This window comes from Melopsittacus undulatus, chromosome 11 (genome assembly GCF_012275295.1).
Source record: "Melopsittacus undulatus isolate bMelUnd1 chromosome 11, bMelUnd1.mat.Z, whole genome shotgun sequence".
Classification (NCBI taxonomy): Eukaryota; Metazoa; Chordata; class Aves; order Psittaciformes; family Psittaculidae; genus Melopsittacus; species Melopsittacus undulatus.
Window position 1 is genome coordinate 13791611 of NC_047537.1, and position 18289 is coordinate 13809899.

Sequence of the window (18289 nt, forward strand, 5' to 3'; positions counted from 1 at the left end):
TGCATATTGTGAAGAGTATTTTTTCCTTGGAAACTGGTTTCCAAATAAGTTTTCCATTTCCTTGTAAGGCATTTCTATATATTCTATCTGTACTTTTTTTTTTTGTTGTTCTCAAATGTGACACTACACTGTGTAAAGCCAAAATACAATGTGTACAGTGTCACAAGTACAAATAACAGCAACTGTTGAAAGGTTAGCCTGTATTCAAGCACAGAAACAAGATATTTCTCTCCTGGGTTTAAATCATTAAATAGGAGGAAGTCTAGTTTTGCTAGTTTTAGCAGTTCTAGTACATGCTTAATTTTAAGACATTGGAAAAGGTCTCTTCACAAGCAAGGTACATTAATGTTCTATTGATATTACATTTCTTTTGTCTCACAGGGTTCTGACGTATCCTCAGTAAGGTGCAGCCATGACGTCTCCAGACGCTGAGATGGCAGCCTTTGGGGAGGCGGCTCCTTACCTCCGAAAATCAGAAAAGGAGAGAATTGAGGCCCAGAACAGGCCTTTTGATGCCAAATCATCAGTCTTTGTGGTGCATCCTAAGGAATCCTTTGTGAAAGGAACAATCCAGAGCAAAGAATCAGGGAAGGTCACTGTCAAGTCTGAAGCTGGAGAGGTGAGGAAAGTTCTAAGTTTAAAAACTGTACGTAATTCCCACTGTCAGCTTTTAGCTGATATACATGCATCTCTTTCTCCATCTGAAAGACCCTGACTGTGAAGGAAGACCAAGTCTTTCCCATGAACCCTCCCAAGTATGATAAAATCGAGGACATGGCCATGATGACCCACCTCCATGAACCCGCTGTGCTGTACAACCTCAAAGAGCGTTATGCAGCCTGGATGATCTATGTAAGTACCAGCAGCAGTCTTCCTCTGGGTAGCTGGGAGGAACTGCTCTGCTAGGCTAAGTGGAAACCAACATGCTGTTTCCCTTCCCCACAGACCTACTCGGGTCTCTTCTGTGTCACCGTCAACCCCTACAAGTGGCTGCCGGTGTACAACCCGGAGGTGGTGTTGGCCTACCGAGGCAAGAAGCGCCAGGAGGCCCCTCCACACATCTTCTCCATCTCTGACAATGCCTATCAGTTCATGCTGACTGGTGAGTGCTTTGATATCTTTAAAATTATTTGTCTCTGAAGACTCACAGAAGCGAAAAAAGTATTCTCACTGCAAATTATTTTAGTCTAATGGTGTTGAGAGGGTGAATATCCTCTTTATCATTGGAAATACTTCCTTTACTGACACCATCATTGAGATCATGTTTCTAATAATTAATGTTAGAATTTAGTGACCAAGATATTTCTGAGGATATGTTTTCACACCGGACAGTTGTCAGATTTTCCTTCAAAGGAATTTGGATGAACTTTTGTTGTTCTGTTTTTTTCTTTGTTGAGGGTTTTGGTTTTTTTTATTGATTTGCTTTGCAGGACTGAAAGGCACTAGGGTGAAGTTCAGTAAGTAAGATTAGGTCCAAAGGAAAGGAGACTCAACACTGAAGCCAATGCTAAATATGGTGGCTTTACAAAAACCCAGGAAAGAGACTTAGTCAGACATTACAGTGAAACTTTCTCAGAAAATTTGTACTTCCTCCTTCCATCTCAGAAACAATTTCTTTTTTTCCATTCATTGCTATTAAGGGAAGCAACAAGAAAGAAGTGTAGTAAAAACCTTTCTAGCACTGTCTGTATCTCCAGCCTTTAAAGAGAGATCAGAAAAGTCAGAAAAATATTAAACGAAGAGCTGTATATTTTGTTAAAATAAATCTTGTTCCCCCCTTCATCCTCATTTACTATGCACTTAAGTCTTTAGCATTCATAGTGGTAAGAAGGTTAATTGGAAGAGGATACCATGAAAATGGAACAGAATAAGTTAATGGTTGGTTAGTGTCTCATAATGGCAGTATTTATGTAAGTCACCATGCACGTACTCTTGCTGGATCTTCAAGAGATGTGCAGGAACTTGATAAATGCAAGCCTGGACTTTTCCACAAGGAATTAGTTGCCTGTTGCCTTAGTCTCTTCTGACTGCATGCACGTTATTGGAAAACATCATCCTAGAGGCATAAAATAAACATAAATTACCAGCAAAAAGCATTTTTTTTTAAAGCCAGTGAGTTACACAGCCTATTAAACCAGGTTATTAAACACACATAAACTTTCTTCAAAATATAACCCTGGCTGGTTAGCTGTGAGAACACAAGAATGCATGCAGAATTAAAGGTTTGAGAACAACTTGCAGGACACATGAAAACTTATACCTCTTTCTTAAACATATAAGAAGCAGAAAGGTTTAAAAGAAGTCTGTAGCATCTGTATTGACACAGTCAAAATTTAAAAAGAAAACTTGAAAAAATGTAAAGTCATAGCAGAACAACTAAATGAGATTTTTTTTGGAAGTATCCATTTCTGAAATTCCTCCTTATAGTGAGATGCATCAGATGAACTTCTTCCTTAACATACCCAACAATGAAAAATCCACTAGCACATTGAAAAGGCAGAATTCAACCAGGCATTCCAATGGAACTCTACAGATCAAAACTTCTCACTGAAAATTGCCTGGAAAATGGTGACTGTTCCACAAACTTTTGAAAAGAGTTGTGAGGATGTTGTAAGGATCTGCCAGTAAGCTTGATGTCAGCAATTTCTAAATAAGGCAGTTACTAGGCATGTGGATGTATGAGATATACCAATAGAAAAAAGATCCATTTTTGTTAAAGTGAAGCTTTGCCTTAGGAAGCTACTATTTTTATTTACTTATTTTTTAAATAAAGGAGAGCTGGTCAAGGTAATCTGTCTGAATTCAACAAAGATCTTCAGTATGGATGACAGAGCAGCTATTCTTAGCATAATTTTTATGTTTAATTTAATCATGTTTACATTCACTGCTAATTGAAAAGGTTCAGAAAGAGCTAATTAAGAAAAAAGAAGATGTGGTAGAAATACATTTTCTTTTTTCAGTTATCATGGAAGATTTTATCAATGAAGTCACACTGGAATCTATTCTGTGACTTCTGCTGTTTAATTTTAGTTTTTTTTTTTAATTATCTGGAAATGCTGACAAGCTTTCTGATTTGACCAAGTCCTTCAGGCCAATAGAGATAAAATCTAACACTAAAGGTTCTCAAAGGGACTTGATGATATTCAACGATTGAATTATCCAGTGATGTGCAACAAAGTTTGGGTGAAAAGATAGCAAGCCAGTGGACATAATCAGAAAGAACAAACCCAAAAGATGAGCTCATTGCTAAAAACTACTAGTTCTATTATAGGTATTTCTAAATTCAGCTTCAAAAATTTTGGCTCAGTGATAAGAAATCTACAAAATAACAAGTTGAAAGCAAGAAACAGAGACCAAACCAGAAGTCATTATATCAGTGTGGTTACCCAAGGAATGTTTGCACCTTTTGTAATGTATGCATTTCCTTTTAAAAAAAAATAATATAGTAGAAATGGAACAGGTAAAGACAGAGATGAACGTATTTCATAATGATATCTGCTCGGTAGCTCTAATCATATGATTTGTGCTACTTTATAAAATTATGCCTACCATAGAGAAGATGAATAGACAGAGTACATGAAAAACCACATTTAGAACCAAACACGTTCTTTTTCTTCACACAGTAAGGGTTCAAAAATAGTGCAGACCGAATGATAAAAGTTAAAACAACACAAAAAGAACTGAGTATGGGTTAAAAAAGCTGTCAGACAAAATTCTGGAATTACACACAGAAGCATCAAATCTAACTCTAGAAAAAAAGCAAAATTTTAATGTTGTAGAGTATTGGAGAGCATTCTGGTAAAATACTTTAAATGTTTTGGTGATTTTCCTATAGGCAACAATTCATTTGCCATAGACAGAGAAACACTCTCTGGAGCCTATGGAGTGATCAGGAGTGGTTGTTGTTACGACACTTATGAGAAGCACCTGCTAGAGTCCACTTTAGCTTACAGACAGTACAATTAATCAGTAACTCCTTAGATGGAATCCTTTCCATAAAAAGGATTAACAGCTCGACCTGAAAAGAATATCCAGAAAGGAAGTATGTCTACTACACCTAACAACATCCATGTCTGTGTTGACATGTCTGCTTACCAGCCACACCTGGGAACTTTAAAATGTTCAAAAAGAATTAGGGGTGAAGACACACAGGTTTATGAAAGGAGTTAGGTACTAGTACATGTTTTAAAAGTCCCAGGTATATTTTATTCAGAATGTTCATGATACGTGTTAATAATGTATTTGTTTCTGCCTTTTTCACAGATCGCGAGAACCAGTCGATCCTGATCACGTACGTACATTCTCTGCCCTGGTCCCTGTGGGGTTCCCTGGTGCCACGTACCTCCTGCCTGACCACACGCTCTCTGCTTCTCTCTTTGGTTGCACAGCGGAGAATCCGGAGCAGGGAAGACTGTGAACACAAAGCGTGTCATCCAGTACTTTGCAACAATTGCAGCGAGCGGGGAGAAGAAGAAAGAAGATCAGCCAGGCAAAATGCAGGTGAGTCAGGAAGAAGAGACCCAATGCTTGGCATGTGACTGTGGTGCCAACTAAATACTGTAACTGGATAATTGTCATCCTGTAGGGATTGATTGAGAATGAAATTATTAATTAATAAATACCAGCTTGAATCAACACTTTCCTTTGTTCCTGACATGATTTTTGGAAGGATAAGCAGAAACAATTATCACCCTGCAGGGAACGCTTGAGGATCAAATCATCAGCGCCAACCCGCTGCTGGAGGCCTTTGGAAATGCCAAGACTGTGAGGAATGACAACTCCTCACGTTTTGTAAGTTGTTGCTTTAGACAAAATCTTTCCCACTTATTACGTGACACATGATGGCCCTACCAGTATTGTCCATAAAGGAGACATGAAAAAAACCCATCCATGCTGAAATGCTGCTGCTTGTCCTTACAGGGCAAGTTCATCAGAATCCACTTTGGGGCCACAGGCAAACTGGCTTCTGCTGACATTGAAACTTGTAAGACACTCTCGTGGCCTTATCCCTTTCCTTCCTAAGTTCCCACCTCTGTGTGCCTTCCTGTGCCTGAATCTTTCTCCTTTCCTTGCAGATCTGCTGGAGAAGTCCAGAGTCACTTTCCAGCTCAAGGCAGAAAGAAGCTACCACATATTCTATCAGATCACGTCCAACAAGAAGCCTGAACTAATTGGTAGGAGGGATCATTATGACTTTGTAAGAGTGATCACTGAGAAACAGTTCCCTCTATTACCTGGTTGGCAAAACTAAGCCTGTGTCTTGCTTCTTCCTGTTTTCAGACATGCTCCTCATTACCACCAACCCTTACGATTTCCACTTCGTGAGTCAAGGTGAGGTCACTGTTCCCAGTATTGATGACCAAGAGGAGCTTATGGCTACAGATGTAAGTACTATGAAGAAAACAGTTTTATTGAGTTTTTTAAAGGGTTATGTAAAGTTTTTACTGCATTGTTTCAACTACAGAGTGCCATTGACATCCTGGGCTTCAGTGCTGATGAGAAGACAGCCATCTACAAGCTGACAGGAGCTGTCATGCACTATGGTAACCTGAAATTCAAGCAGAAACAACGAGAGGAGCAGGCAGAGCCTGATGGCACTGAAGGTAACAGTAGATTCAGCAACTGATTTATTCAAAGAAATTCTGTTTGCATAAATGACACGTTGGCCTCCAAAGACAAGACTTTCTTGGACAGAGTTACCACATAAAACAATGAGGAAAAACATTTTTGTTCATTGTTTCTGTAATGCTGAGATGCTTCCTTTATCATGGGGAATATGAGACAGACCATTACTTTTCCATAATTAGAACATGGACAGCAGAGTTCTTCCCACTATGAAACTCTGGGTATTTTCCAAAGATAAATGCTTATCTCTCTCACCCTCTGTAGTGGCTGACAAGGCTGCCTACCTGATGGGCCTTAATTCAGCTGATCTGCTCAAAGCCCTGTGTTACCCCAGAGTCAAGGTTGGGAATGAATATGTGACCAAAGGTCAAACTGTTGAGCAGGTAAATAGAAGATAGTTTGAAAATGGCTTCAAAAGTACTTAAGCATTCTTCATTGGTCCTAGGGGTAACTCTGGTCCTTTCTTTTCTGCTGTAGGTGAACAATGCAGTTGGTGCCCTGGCAAAGGCTGTCTATGAGAAGATGTTCTTGTGGATGGTTGTTCGTATCAACCAACAGCTGGATACCAAGCAGCCCAGACAGTACTTCATTGGTGTCCTGGACATTGCTGGCTTTGAAATCTTTGATGTAAGAAGCAAGGATTTGGCACCGTAGTCAAGGGAGGAGTCATGAGGACTCAGAAACACACTTCTTTTTAAAAAAGAATCAGAAGTTTATTCTCCTCATCTGCGGTTTTCTAGAAACCCTTCCCACTTCACTGTCACAGTAGTACCCTCAAATGGATCTGCCCACCAACACTTGGATTCTAATGTTATCATCTGATAGAAAAAAGCTCTGCTTTCTGACAAATGATCTCAGAGGCCCTTGAGCTTGCAAAAGTTTTTGGTTCTGCAAACAAAAAGTCAGCTCTAGGACACAGGTTCACACAGATGTGGGCCAAAAATGTGGAAAAGCTAAGGAAAGGGTAGTGCTCTGGGAAAGTTCACAGCATGTTTCCTCTGCTGTGAAAGCAGTCACGGTGCTAGGATGTCTGTGCCACAGTAGAGAAACCTCCAGTTTGTTGATCTAAGGGCAGAGATTTGCTTGGCTGGGACACTGAGAAGGCTTCCACTCCCTGGGAGGTCAGAGGGCTGAGACACCTACATGATAATGCAGCTAAGATTACTGAAGGAAACACATGCTGTAACAGTTAGGAGTGGTGTTTCAGCTGAGGAACTTCAAACAGCACTAGGATTGTGCTAACCAATATTTTTGGTGTTTGCTGCATACTGAGAACCTGTGTTCCTCTCCTTGCTTTGGGCAGTTTAACAGCTTTGAGCAGCTGTGCATCAACTTCACCAATGAGAAACTGCAACAGTTCTTCAACCACCACATGTTTGTGCTGGAGCAAGAGGAGTACAAGAAGGAAGGAATTGAATGGGAGTTCATTGACTTTGGGATGGACCTGGCTGCCTGCATTGAGCTCATTGAGAAGGTAACCTTTCCATACAAGTGTTCAATGTATAATGGAATTCTGTGCTTTCTCTGAGCCAGATTCAGTTCAGTAAGACCTCACAATCAGATATTCAGTGTCAGGTAAACAAACGAGTTTGCACTGAAATGTATTTTCATCTGGGTAATAGACGTTAGTAAAACACAAACCTGTACCATCACTCCTGCGTTGCCTGTTTTTCAGGCATGGAACGGGTAGGCTGGATTCTCACCAACAGACTTTCTTAAAACAAACTAGGATCGCTCCCCTTTCTGGAGACTCAAACCGGAACTCCTCCACAAACAAATTAGGGACCTCTTGTAGCTATTGTCCCAGTAATTTTTCCGTATACCACTTCTCCCTCTATTTCTACTCCCAGTTCTAACCTGAATTGAACCGATGTTTTTACCAGTTCCATGAAGATAGGCTGCAGGTACGCAAGGGAAGGCAGAAATAACCTTCCTGAATGAGAACAACTCCTAATAATCATAGGACCTGATCCAGGCTGAGATGCTACCTGCTACATGCTCATACCTTTGATGTTCATAGAATATGCTTCTTATCATTACAAGATTTCTCTGTCACTGCTTGTGTTACTTTCCAGCCCATGGGCATCTTCTCCATCCTGGAAGAGGAGTGCATGTTCCCCAAGGCAACTGACACCTCTTTCAAGAACAAGCTCTATGACCAGCACCTGGGCAAGTCCAACAACTTCCAGAAGCCAAAGCCTGCCAAAGGCAAGGTTGAGGCCCACTTTTCCCTGGTGCACTATGCTGGCACAGTGGACTACAACATCACTGGCTGGCTTGAGAAGAACAAAGACCCTCTGAATGAGACTGTCATTGGGTTATACCAGAAATCATCTGTGAAGACTCTGGCCTTACTCTTTGCCAGCTATGGTGGAGCAGATGCAGGTCAGCTTTGTGAAAATTGTACTTTCAGTATGAGACAATGTTGACACGGAATTCAGGCAATGAACACTGAACATTCAATGCTGGTTTGCATTCTGTAGTTTCCAGTATGCACCATAATTTTGTTGATTTTTTTTTTTTTTCTCTTCTTCCATTTGTAGATGCTGGTGGTGGTGGCAAGAAGGGTGGCAAGAAGAAGGGTTCTTCTTTTCAGACTGTCTCAGCCCTTTTCCGGGTATGTACTGATTTAATCCATTTTTGTCTTTTTACTTGAATAAAACAAAACTAAAATATGCATGGTGGCACTATAAGTCCTATAGAAAGAGGATGAAGATCGTGTACAATAGGTAATTTTTTATTTTAATGATGGAGTAGGTTCTTATTTTTGTCTACATGGAATGATGTTCTTTCATTAATACAGCTAAACAAAAAACTCTTTTAAATGGTTAAGGATCTTGTCATTCAAAACTTTTTTTTATCTCTATTTTTTTTAAGCTAAGTTTTACATTGAATTAGGTTAGTTTCTTTTGGCTGTAGCATAGGGTTCCGAATGTTTAACCAAATAGTGACTGTGGGCTTCTGCATGCTTTCAAGCCTACTGCCATGCACGATTTGTAAGTAATGCAGCAGTTGAAAAAAAAGTCTTTCTTTAAGAGAATCACCTAAGTCTAATTTTACAGATTGAGGAGGGAAGCATATGAAATTTCTCATGACCTTAAAGCCATGATTCTCAGCTATCCCAGGTTTTGTAATTTATAAATTACAATGGCACAGAAACCATTACATTTCCATGAATAATCACATAAGATTTTTTACAGTACTACGGAAATTTTGCTATCACATTTAAATCTAGCAAGTTACTAACTCCTTTCTGGGATTAAACACATGCAGCTGCAGGGAAGCAGATCTCTCACTTGTTGATCTAAATTTGAGATTATAATCTCACAGGAAAATTTAAACAAGCTGATGACAAATCTACGGAGCACTCACCCCCATTTTGTACGATGCATCATCCCAAATGAAACAAAAACACCTGGTAAGGAGATTCAATAGAAAGAAAACAGAAGCCACAGAAACACTCCTCCTGAGCATCAAGCAGTATGGTAGTCACTAACTGTGTCTTTATTAGGTGCCATGGAACATGAGCTGGTGCTGCATCAGCTGCGCTGTAATGGTGTGCTGGAAGGCATCAGAATTTGCAGGAAAGGATTTCCCAGCAGAGTCCTATATGCTGACTTTAAACAGAGGTAAGAGTGCTTCACCTTTCTGCTCATGCAGACCAAGATGAAGAGCCTGAGTGTCATGATATACTTGAAAGTATATATTCTTTATATACTCGAAGTATATTACACTTTGAAAGGACATATGTAGAAAAGAAGATGTTTTATTGTGAGTTTATGATTTTATCTTGAAGGTGAGCATTCTCCTGACTTAACTAAGTTAACATTATGAAAAGTTCAATTACACTGTCTTGAAAGAATGCACCTTCAGACACAACTTTATTGAGACAGGCATTGCTGAGAAGACTGTGAGGTTCAGATGCAGTGGAGGTTTTAGCACTGTTGATGTTCTCCTTTCCCCTACAGATACAGAGTGCTTAATGCAAGTGCTATTCCAGATGGTCAGTTTATGGACAGCAAGAAGGCTTCAGAGAAGCTTCTTGGGTCTATTGATGTGGACCACACCCAGTACAGATTTGGTCACACAAAGGTAGCAAGTCCTGCATTGAAATACTTTGTACCTGTATTATGCACCACCTGAGGTTAATGTATTACAATATTCCCTTTCTTAAGGTGTTCTTCAAGGCTGGGCTGATAGGTCTGCTTGAGGAAATGAGAGATGAGAAACTAGCGGAAATTATGACCATGACACAGGCCAGGTGCAGGGGCTTCCTCATGAGGGTGGAGTACCGGAAAATGGTGGAGAGGAGGTAGACATTTCTCATACGAGTTTGTTCTCATGGAGCACGCCTAATTTATCCCAACAAAGCTATGCAAAAGCCATGTGAATGTCATTTCAGGGAATCCATCTTCTGTATCCAGTACAATGTTCGTGCATTCATGAATGTGAAGCACTGGCCTTGGATGAAGCTGTTCTTTAAGATCAAGCCCTTGCTGAAGAGTGCAGAATCTGAGAAAGAGATGGCCAACATGAAACAAGAGTTTGAGAAAACCAAGGAGGAGCTTGCAAAGTCTGAGGCAAAGAGGAAGGAGCTGGAAGAGAAAATGGTGGCCCTGCTGCAAGAGAAAAATGACCTGCAGCTCCAAGTACAGGCAGTGAGTACCACTGTTCACTTGTCCCAAGGAAAAGAATGACATACACTGAGGATGCCGCTGACTTGCAGAGAGCTGACTAACATGCAGTAGGACACAGTCTAAATCACACACTGTAAGGTACTCTGATGTGGAGTAAACTGGCATTGCCAAGGGCATGTTGAGACTCATGGCAGCTCCACATGAAACTCAGCATTCCTGCTATCTGAGGAAAGATCCAGGTAACACTTTCCAGCATGTAATCCAGAGCAGAAATATCTCAACTGGAAGGGAAGTATCTCCATGTAACTCAGCTTTCAAAACAGTGTATCTGTCTAAAGGCAAACATAAAGGCAAACATGACTTTTCCTAGTTAGAGCTACACCAGAAAGCTGTTATTACTTTCAGAAACATGGCTACTTCTCATTCAGGCTCAATTACGGAAAGGCAAGTTCTTAACAACAAATGCAGTGATCAGACTAAAAGCACTGGAAATGCTAGGCGTGGAGCAAAAGAAAAGCAGAAGACAAGCTGATAGAAAAGGCAAGAACTCTATTGGTCTTACAGTAGTTTTAATGCATGTAGAAAACTGATAAATATATTTCTCAACTAAATTTAGTTATTTTCAATTTAGTTGAGTTATTCTCAAAAATGGACTCCAGGAAAGATCTTACACTTGCTGGAGTAGAAGGCCAGGTTCAGCCCCCATTTTAACACATGCCTACTTAGGAATGGAAAGACAAAGGGGTGAAACACTGCAACCCACAAAAACCTGTGTCTCCCCACCAGGAAGCAGACAGCTTGGCTGATGCTGAGGAGAGATGTGACCAGCTCATCAAAACCAAAATCCAGCTGGAAGCCAAAATTAAGGAGGTGACCGAAAGGGCTGAGGATGAGGAGGAGCTGAATGCAGAGCTGACAGCCAAGAAGAGAAAACTGGAGGATGAATGTTCAGAGCTGAAGAAAGATATTGATGACCTTGAGTTAACTTTGGCCAAAGTGGAGAAGGAAAAGCATGCCACTGAAAACAAGGTACGCTCATGGGGAGAGACAAAAAGGCTGAAGGGACAGGTGCTTCGCACGTCTGCCTGGTAGCCTCAGAACAAAGCTAGGTATGGAGCACACCAGCAGCATCACAGTGGGACAGCCCAAATGAAAAACACGCTCGTGGCTAAACACTGCAAAGTGAAAAGGTCCCTGTGCTAGCAGTCAAGTCTTCTACAGAGAATGTTTTCTCCTTATCACTAGGTGAAAAACCTCACAGAGGAGATGGCAACCCTAGATGAGACCATCGCCAAGCTGACAAAAGAGAAGAAAGCCCTCCAAGAGGCCCATCAGCAGACACTGGATGACTTGCAAGTAGAGGAAGACAAAGTCAATACTCTGACCAAGGCTAAGACCAAGCTGGAGCAACAAGTGGATGATGTAAGCACCTGTGTAGTTAAATGAAAAGGGAAAAAGTAGCCAGCAGGGTACTAATGTCCTTGTTTGTTTCAGCTGGAAGGGTCGCTGGAGCAAGAGAAGAAACTGCGCATGGACCTTGAGAGAGCCAAGAGGAAACTTGAAGGAGACCTGAAGCTGGCCCAAGACAGCATCATGGATTTGGAAAATGATAAGCAGCAGCTGGATGAGAAACTGAAGAAGTAAGTGTGGTGTGGAGCATGTGGGTGTTGGGCTGCTGTGCTTGTCTTTTTTCTTTCAGCTCTAACATGGTTTTCTTTGCCCAAAGGAAAGACTTTGAAATCAGCCAGATCCAGAGCAAAATCGAGGATGAGCAAGCCATGGGCATGCAATTACAAAAGAAGATCAAGGAGCTGCAGGCAAGTCTCTGTTCCTTGCCCCTCTCACAAAACCTCAGGTAAGGTAGGAGGAGAGCATGGGTGTGAATGGTCCCTGGTATCCCCAGGCTCGTATTGAGGAACTGGAGGAGGAAATTGAGGCAGAGCGAACCTCTCGGGCAAAAGCAGAGAAGCACCGGTCTGACCTCTCGAGGGAGCTGGAGGAGATCAGCGAGCGCCTGGAAGAAGCAGGAGGGGCTACAGCAGCTCAGATCGAGATGAACAAGAAGCGTGAGGCCGAGTTCCAGAAGATGCGTCGTGACCTCGAAGAGGCCACGCTGCAGCACGAAGCCACGGCTGCTGCCCTGCGGAAGAAGCACGCAGACAGCACCGCTGAGCTTGGGGAGCAGATCGACAACCTGCAGCGAGTGAAGCAAAAGCTGGAGAAGGAGAAGAGTGAGCTGAAGATGGAGATTGACGACCTGGCCAGTAACATGGAGTCTGTCTCCAAAGCCAAGGTACACAATTGCAGTAGAACATGCTCACAGTGACAAGTTATAGGCTGCTTCTACCATGACATTCTCATGAAAAAAATGTTACCTTCTGTGAGAATAAGGAAGCAGACAGCTGTTCAGCACTGGTCCCTCTCTGTGTTTCGTCTCTAGGCAAATCTGGAGAAGATGTGCCGCACCCTGGAAGACCAGCTGAGTGAGCTTAAAACTAAGGAAGAGCAGAACCAGCGTATGATCAATGACCTCAATACTCAAAGAGCCCGTCTGCAGACAGAATCAGGTAAGGGACATCTTCATTCCTGAGGTACAATGGGAAGACACCAAAGGGTGAAAAGTGACAACTGGTGTTAACTCTCAGGCCGTTCTTGGTCACATGGGTTCATAGCCAGAAACCGTCCTGTTCTGAACACTCCAGTTACTTTCTTTCAATTCACCCTTCCAAGGTGAATATTCACGCCAAGTGGAGGAAAAAGATGCTCTGATTTCTCAGCTGTCCAGGGGCAAACAAGGATTTACCCAACAGATTGAGGAACTCAAGAGACATCTAGAGGAAGAAATTAAGGTATGGAAGTACCCTTGTGTCCATAAGCTGCATCACCCTCAGAAGCATCTGGAGAACCCTGTCTGATCTAAGACTGGTTCAGTATCCTTTCCCAGACACATGGAATGCTGAAGGGAACACCAGTAATGAATTTACCTCAACACCTAAGCTAGAGGGGGATTGGAGCATGATTTTGATGCTGGACGAAGTCATCCACAAGGCTCTCATTGGGTTCTGACGATAGTCTCTAAGACAGGAGTCATCCTGTCTTAGGTCCAAACATTTACAGAAACAGCAGGTTGCTGTCCCCAGAGTACCTCTCACTGATACATCCTGATTCTCCAGAGCATATCACTGTAGGCTTTGTTAGCTGGCAGGTTTACATTGCCTGATTATAGTTGTGTTCTAATTTCCCTGTCAATTTCACTATCAAGAGACTTTCAAGTTACAAAGTCCAATGTCCCACAGGCCAAGAATGCGCTGGCCCACGCCTTGCAGTCTGCTCGTCACGACTGTGACTTGCTCCGGGAACAGTATGAGGAGGAGCAGGAAGCCAAGGGAGAGCTGCAGCGTGCCTTGTCCAAGGCCAACAGCGAAGTGGCCCAGTGGAGAACCAAATATGAGACAGACGCTATCCAGCGTACGGAGGAGCTGGAGGAGGCCAAGTACGTGGCAAGTGGGTTATAGAGAGAACTGGAGAACACTGAGACTCTGCAGGGAGATGGGAGTCTCTGAAACCGGGTTAGGAGAAGGGAGGAAAAAAAGGCTGGGATGTCAGGTAATTGTGGTAGAGGTCAGGGAGAGAAAGAGAGAGAGACAAAGTGACCTGTGGAAAAGTTGTAGATTGGAAAGAGAAATGTTGTTTTCATGGCTAGAATGGTTAAGACAGGCCTAATAATCAGTAGGTGCTGGGACACAGCTGTGGCAAACCCTTTAACCTGCAGCTGTACTTGCCACATTGCAGGAAGAAGCTGGCACAGCGCCTGCAGGATGCAGAGGAACACGTTGAAGCTGTCAATGCCAAATGTGCCTCCCTGGAAAAGACAAAGCAGAGGCTGCAGAACGAAGTGGAGGACCTCATGATTGACGTGGAGAGATCAAATGCTGCCTGTGCAGCTCTGGATAAGAAGCAGAAGAATTTTGACAAGGTCTTTTAGACTCCAGACTCGGGGCTCCTGGGCAGAGCATCCCCTCCTCATTGTCACAAGTGTACTGACACCCTATTTCTCTTCAGATCCTGGCAGAATGGAAGCAGAAGTATGAGGAAACACAGGCTGAGCTGGAAGCCTCCCAGAAGGAGGCCCGCTCTCTCAGCACAGAGCTCTTTAAGATGAAGAATGCCTATGAGGAGTCCTTGGACCACCTGGAAACGCTGAAGCGCGAGAACAAGAACTTGCAGCGTAAGTGCCTGGCCCTCTGCTCCTGGCAGGGCTTTCTCAACACCCACCAGTACCCGCTGCTTCACGTGGGTCTGTGCCTGCAGGTGGGCAAAGATGCCTGTCACGTTGGTGTGTGAGGGCCCTTCCCATTCTGCTCTGTGCCTGACCATGCCACTGGTCCTTGTTCCCACAGAGGAGATTTCTGACCTCACGGAGCAGATTGCAGAGGGAGGAAAAGCGATTCACGAGCTGGAGAAAGTCAAGAAGCAGGTTGAGCAGGAGAAATCTGAGCTCCAAGCTTCACTGGAGGAAGCTGAGGTACACACATAGCTAATAATTGTGTCCAGTTTGACTGTATGGTAAGAGTTATCCACAGAGATGTCAGGAAAGCAAGCTTTGATTTGTGAAGTGCTGCAAAATAGATTACTTAGAAAAGAAGCAGTAGTTTAAGTCACTGTTCCTGCTGACTTGTCCAGGCCTCCCTAGAACATGAAGAGGGAAAGATCCTACGCCTCCAGCTTGAGCTCAACCAGGTCAAGTCTGAGATTGACAGGAAGGTAGCAGAGAAAGATGAGGAAATTGACCAGCTGAAGAGAAACCACCTCAGAATTGTGGAGTCCATGCAGAGCACCCTGGATGCTGAGATCAGGAGCAGGAATGAAGCCCTGCGTCTGAAGAAGAAGATGGAGGGAGATCTGAATGAAATGGAGATCCAGCTCAGCCATGCCAACCGCTTGGCTGCTGAGGCACAGAAGAATCTGAGAAATACACAGGGAGTGCTCAAGGTCTGTTCAGCAAAGCTACAAAAAGAGATACAACATCCCTGACATTCTTGACACACAAGCTCACACTTCCACCTTGTAATTTCTGGTGCCTTTTTTACAGGATACTCAAATACACTTGGACGATGCTCTGAGGACACAGGAGGACTTGAAGGAGCAAGTAGCCATGGTGGAGCGCAGAGCAAACCTGTTGCAGGCTGAAGTTGAGGAGCTACGGGCAGCCCTGGAGCAGACGGAGCGGTCCAGGAAATTGGCTGAGCAGGAGCTTCTGGATGCCACTGAGCGCGTGCAGCTCCTCCATGCTCAGGTCAGGCACTCTGCTGGAAATTAATCCTATCAGCAAGGGACAGCTCAGAATGTGGTTGCTAGACATTGAAAGTGGTTACTATGCAATCTCTTAAAGCAACGTGCTGTGTTAAAGCTTTTGCAGCCAGCCACCTATGTCTGGTTTGCTGCTATGGCTCCAAAGGTGACTCTTGCATTAACTGTCCTAAACAATAGTTACGCTTTAAGCAAGTGATATTGAGGGATTAGTTCTAAAAGTACAACTTGTGTCTTTTCTGTGGTACAGAACACCAGCTTGATCAACACCAAGAAGAAGCTGGAAACGGACATTGTGCAAATCCAGGGTGAGATGGAAGATACTATCCAGGAAGCCCGCAATGCTGAAGAGAAGGCCAAGAAGGCCATCACAGATGTGAGTTAGGAGCTCCTTTCATTGCTGATGGTGGATGTATTCTCCCCCAAATGTCTCCAGACCCAAAATGGCTTTGACCCTTTGATCTCCTCAGGCGGCCATGATGGCAGAAGAGCTGAAGAAGGAGCAGGACACCAGCGCCCACCTGGAGAGGATGAAGAAGAACCTGGACCAGACAGTGAAGGACCTGCAGCTCCGTTTGGATGAGGCCGAGCAGTTGGCACTGAAGGGAGGCAAGAAGCAAATCCAGAAGCTGGAGGCCAGAGTGCGTAGGGCTGGTGTTTGTGCAAGAGTGAGCATGTCTCTTGGAGAGATGGCAGGGAAACTGCAAAGATGGGCTTGTGATTGCAGGTGCGGGAGCTGGAAGGGGAGGTTGATGCTGAGCAGAAGCGCAGCGCTGAAGCTGTGAAGGGTGTGCGCAAGTATGAGAGGAGGGTGAAGGAGCTGACTTACCAGGTAAGGCAGGTGGTATCCTTGCTCTCGCATCAAATCTCATCTTGCACACACCATCCCCAAAGGGAATTCTTAACCTCACATGATGAAGAACCAATAATTCATTCTCTTTCCTGCTTACTAACCACTCTAGACTGAGGAAGACCGGAAGAATATTCTCAGGCTCCAGGATCTGGTGGACAAGCTGCAAATGAAAGTGAAATCTTACAAGAGACAAGCAGAGGAGGCTGTAAGTGTTGCCTGAAGAACAGGCACCTTCCATCGGGGCAGTGGGCTCAATGCCATGATTGTGACTACCAGGATAGGGTCATGAAAGAGACTACTGAGGCACATAAGTCTTGGCCATGCCATTTGTTTTCCTGTCAGGAGGCCTTTCTGATTTCTGTGCACCTCGGAGTAGTCAAGGATGAACTGAGGGAAGTTCTGTAGCTTGTGTTATACAGCTGTTCAGACTAAACAATGCCAGGTGCCACATCCACTGATTTCATGAATCTCTGCTAGTAATCAATATCAGAAGGCTTCAGGATCTTCTTCAACCTGAAATGTTATATTTTTTGCATGAATTAGTGGGAGGATTAGCACATACATGACAAATTCCAGTGATGAGATTTCTCCTCGATTGTGACACTGCTGGTGACGCTTGTCACACTAGTGTCCTGAATAAGGGAGGATGAGGAGGTCTATGTAAGGCTTTTGTGTTGTGGGTGGAGGATGAAAGGTTGTACCTTCCCCAGGGAAGAGCTGTAGCTTTTCAAGGCTGAGGTGCAGGAAACCCCTGCCCTGTGCTGCTCACCACCAACTCCCTCTCCCTGCACAGGAGGAGCTGTCCAATGTCAACCTCTCCAAGTTCCGCAAGATCCAGCACGAGCTCGAGGAAGCTGAGGAGCGGGCTGACATTGCTGAGTCCCAGGTCAACAAGCTCCGAGCCAAGAGCCGGGAGTTTCATGGCAAGAAGATAGAAGAGGAAGAGTGAGCCTGTCATGAGGCAGCAAAGTGACTGAGGGCTGCACAAAATGTGAACCTCTTGGTCACTTTCTTCTTTATTTTAGATTTGCAACCACTTCAATATGTAGGGAATAAAAAGTAGATTACTTCTGTTCACACCATGACTACTAGTTTTATTTTTTTTTCTCTTTTTACTGGTGTACTGCTGTGTCATTATCCTTTGGGTACCATTTTGTCTTATAACCTTTGTGTAGCCGGGAGTTTCATGGCAAGAAGATAGAAGAGGAAGAGTGAGGCTGTCATGCAGCAGCAAAGTGACTGAGGGCTGCATAAAATGTGAATGTCTCAGTCCCTTTCTCCCATACTTTGTCTTTGCAACCATGCCAGTGTGTCAATATCTAGAGATTAAAGAACACAAAGTCTATTACACATAGACCATGAGCAATTTTTATTTGAGCTGGAGAGGATATTAGATACATTTTCCCAAGTCTACCTAACTAGAGCTCATATAATGTCCCTATTACTTGTATTAAACTTTCACTTGAACAGCCACAAGCCTCATTAAGAGAAATGTGTGTCCCCAGGAGCCTTTAATGATGTGAGCAGAAAATATCCTCAGGACAAGGGCATGCAAGTGGTTTTAGAACACTCTGACATGATGGCTGCTGGCTATCTGGTGGCACATTACCATCCTATCTTCATTTCTGTCCTATTTCCTTCTCTGTCATTAGCAAAGAGGCCTGATCATCTCCTCAAGTGCCTTGTAGCAGGAACCCTCCAGTTGCTTTAGTACATGATGGAAAGGGCATTTGGAAGATCACCTCCTCAGCCATGACCCACTGCTAAACAGTGATTGCTTCCAGATATCTTAGCTTAGAAGTAAGAGGTATCTCAATAACTCTGCAAATCAGGCACTTGTTCAAGTACAGCCCAACTTCAAATG

At 43.5% G+C, this 18289-nt stretch overlaps 1 protein-coding gene across 2 annotated transcripts; it reads left to right on the forward strand.

Annotated features, from left to right (window-relative positions):
• The first annotated feature begins 412 nt into the window (after positions 1-412).
• Positions 413-17374, forward strand: LOC101879278 (myosin heavy chain, skeletal muscle, adult-like). 2 transcript variants are annotated; one of them, XM_034067707.1, is made up of 38 exons: positions 413-619; positions 709-852; positions 946-1102; positions 4264-4291; positions 4389-4545; positions 4699-4791; positions 4921-4984; positions 5076-5174; positions 5281-5384; positions 5465-5603; positions 5890-6008; positions 6103-6252; positions 6929-7099; positions 7701-8019; positions 8169-8242; positions 8956-9043; positions 9137-9254; positions 9594-9717; positions 9801-9937; positions 10028-10283; positions 11049-11291; positions 11508-11684; positions 11757-11902; positions 11989-12079; positions 12166-12555; positions 12703-12829; positions 12993-13111; positions 13559-13755; positions 14055-14238; positions 14325-14490; positions 14663-14787; positions 14946-15254; positions 15355-15558; positions 15823-15948; positions 16043-16213; positions 16300-16404; positions 16535-16630; positions 17219-17374. In XM_034067707.1, the coding sequence occupies exons 1-38, from the start codon at positions 413-415 to the stop codon at positions 17372-17374; spliced, it is 5880 nt and encodes a 1959-aa protein (XP_033923598.1). The 2 variants fall into 2 exon arrangements, with proteins under 2 accessions (XP_033923598.1, XP_033923599.1); XM_034067708.1 differs by having other exon boundaries at positions 4389-4500; positions 7701-8010.
• The last annotated feature ends 915 nt before the right edge of the window (positions 17375-18289 follow it).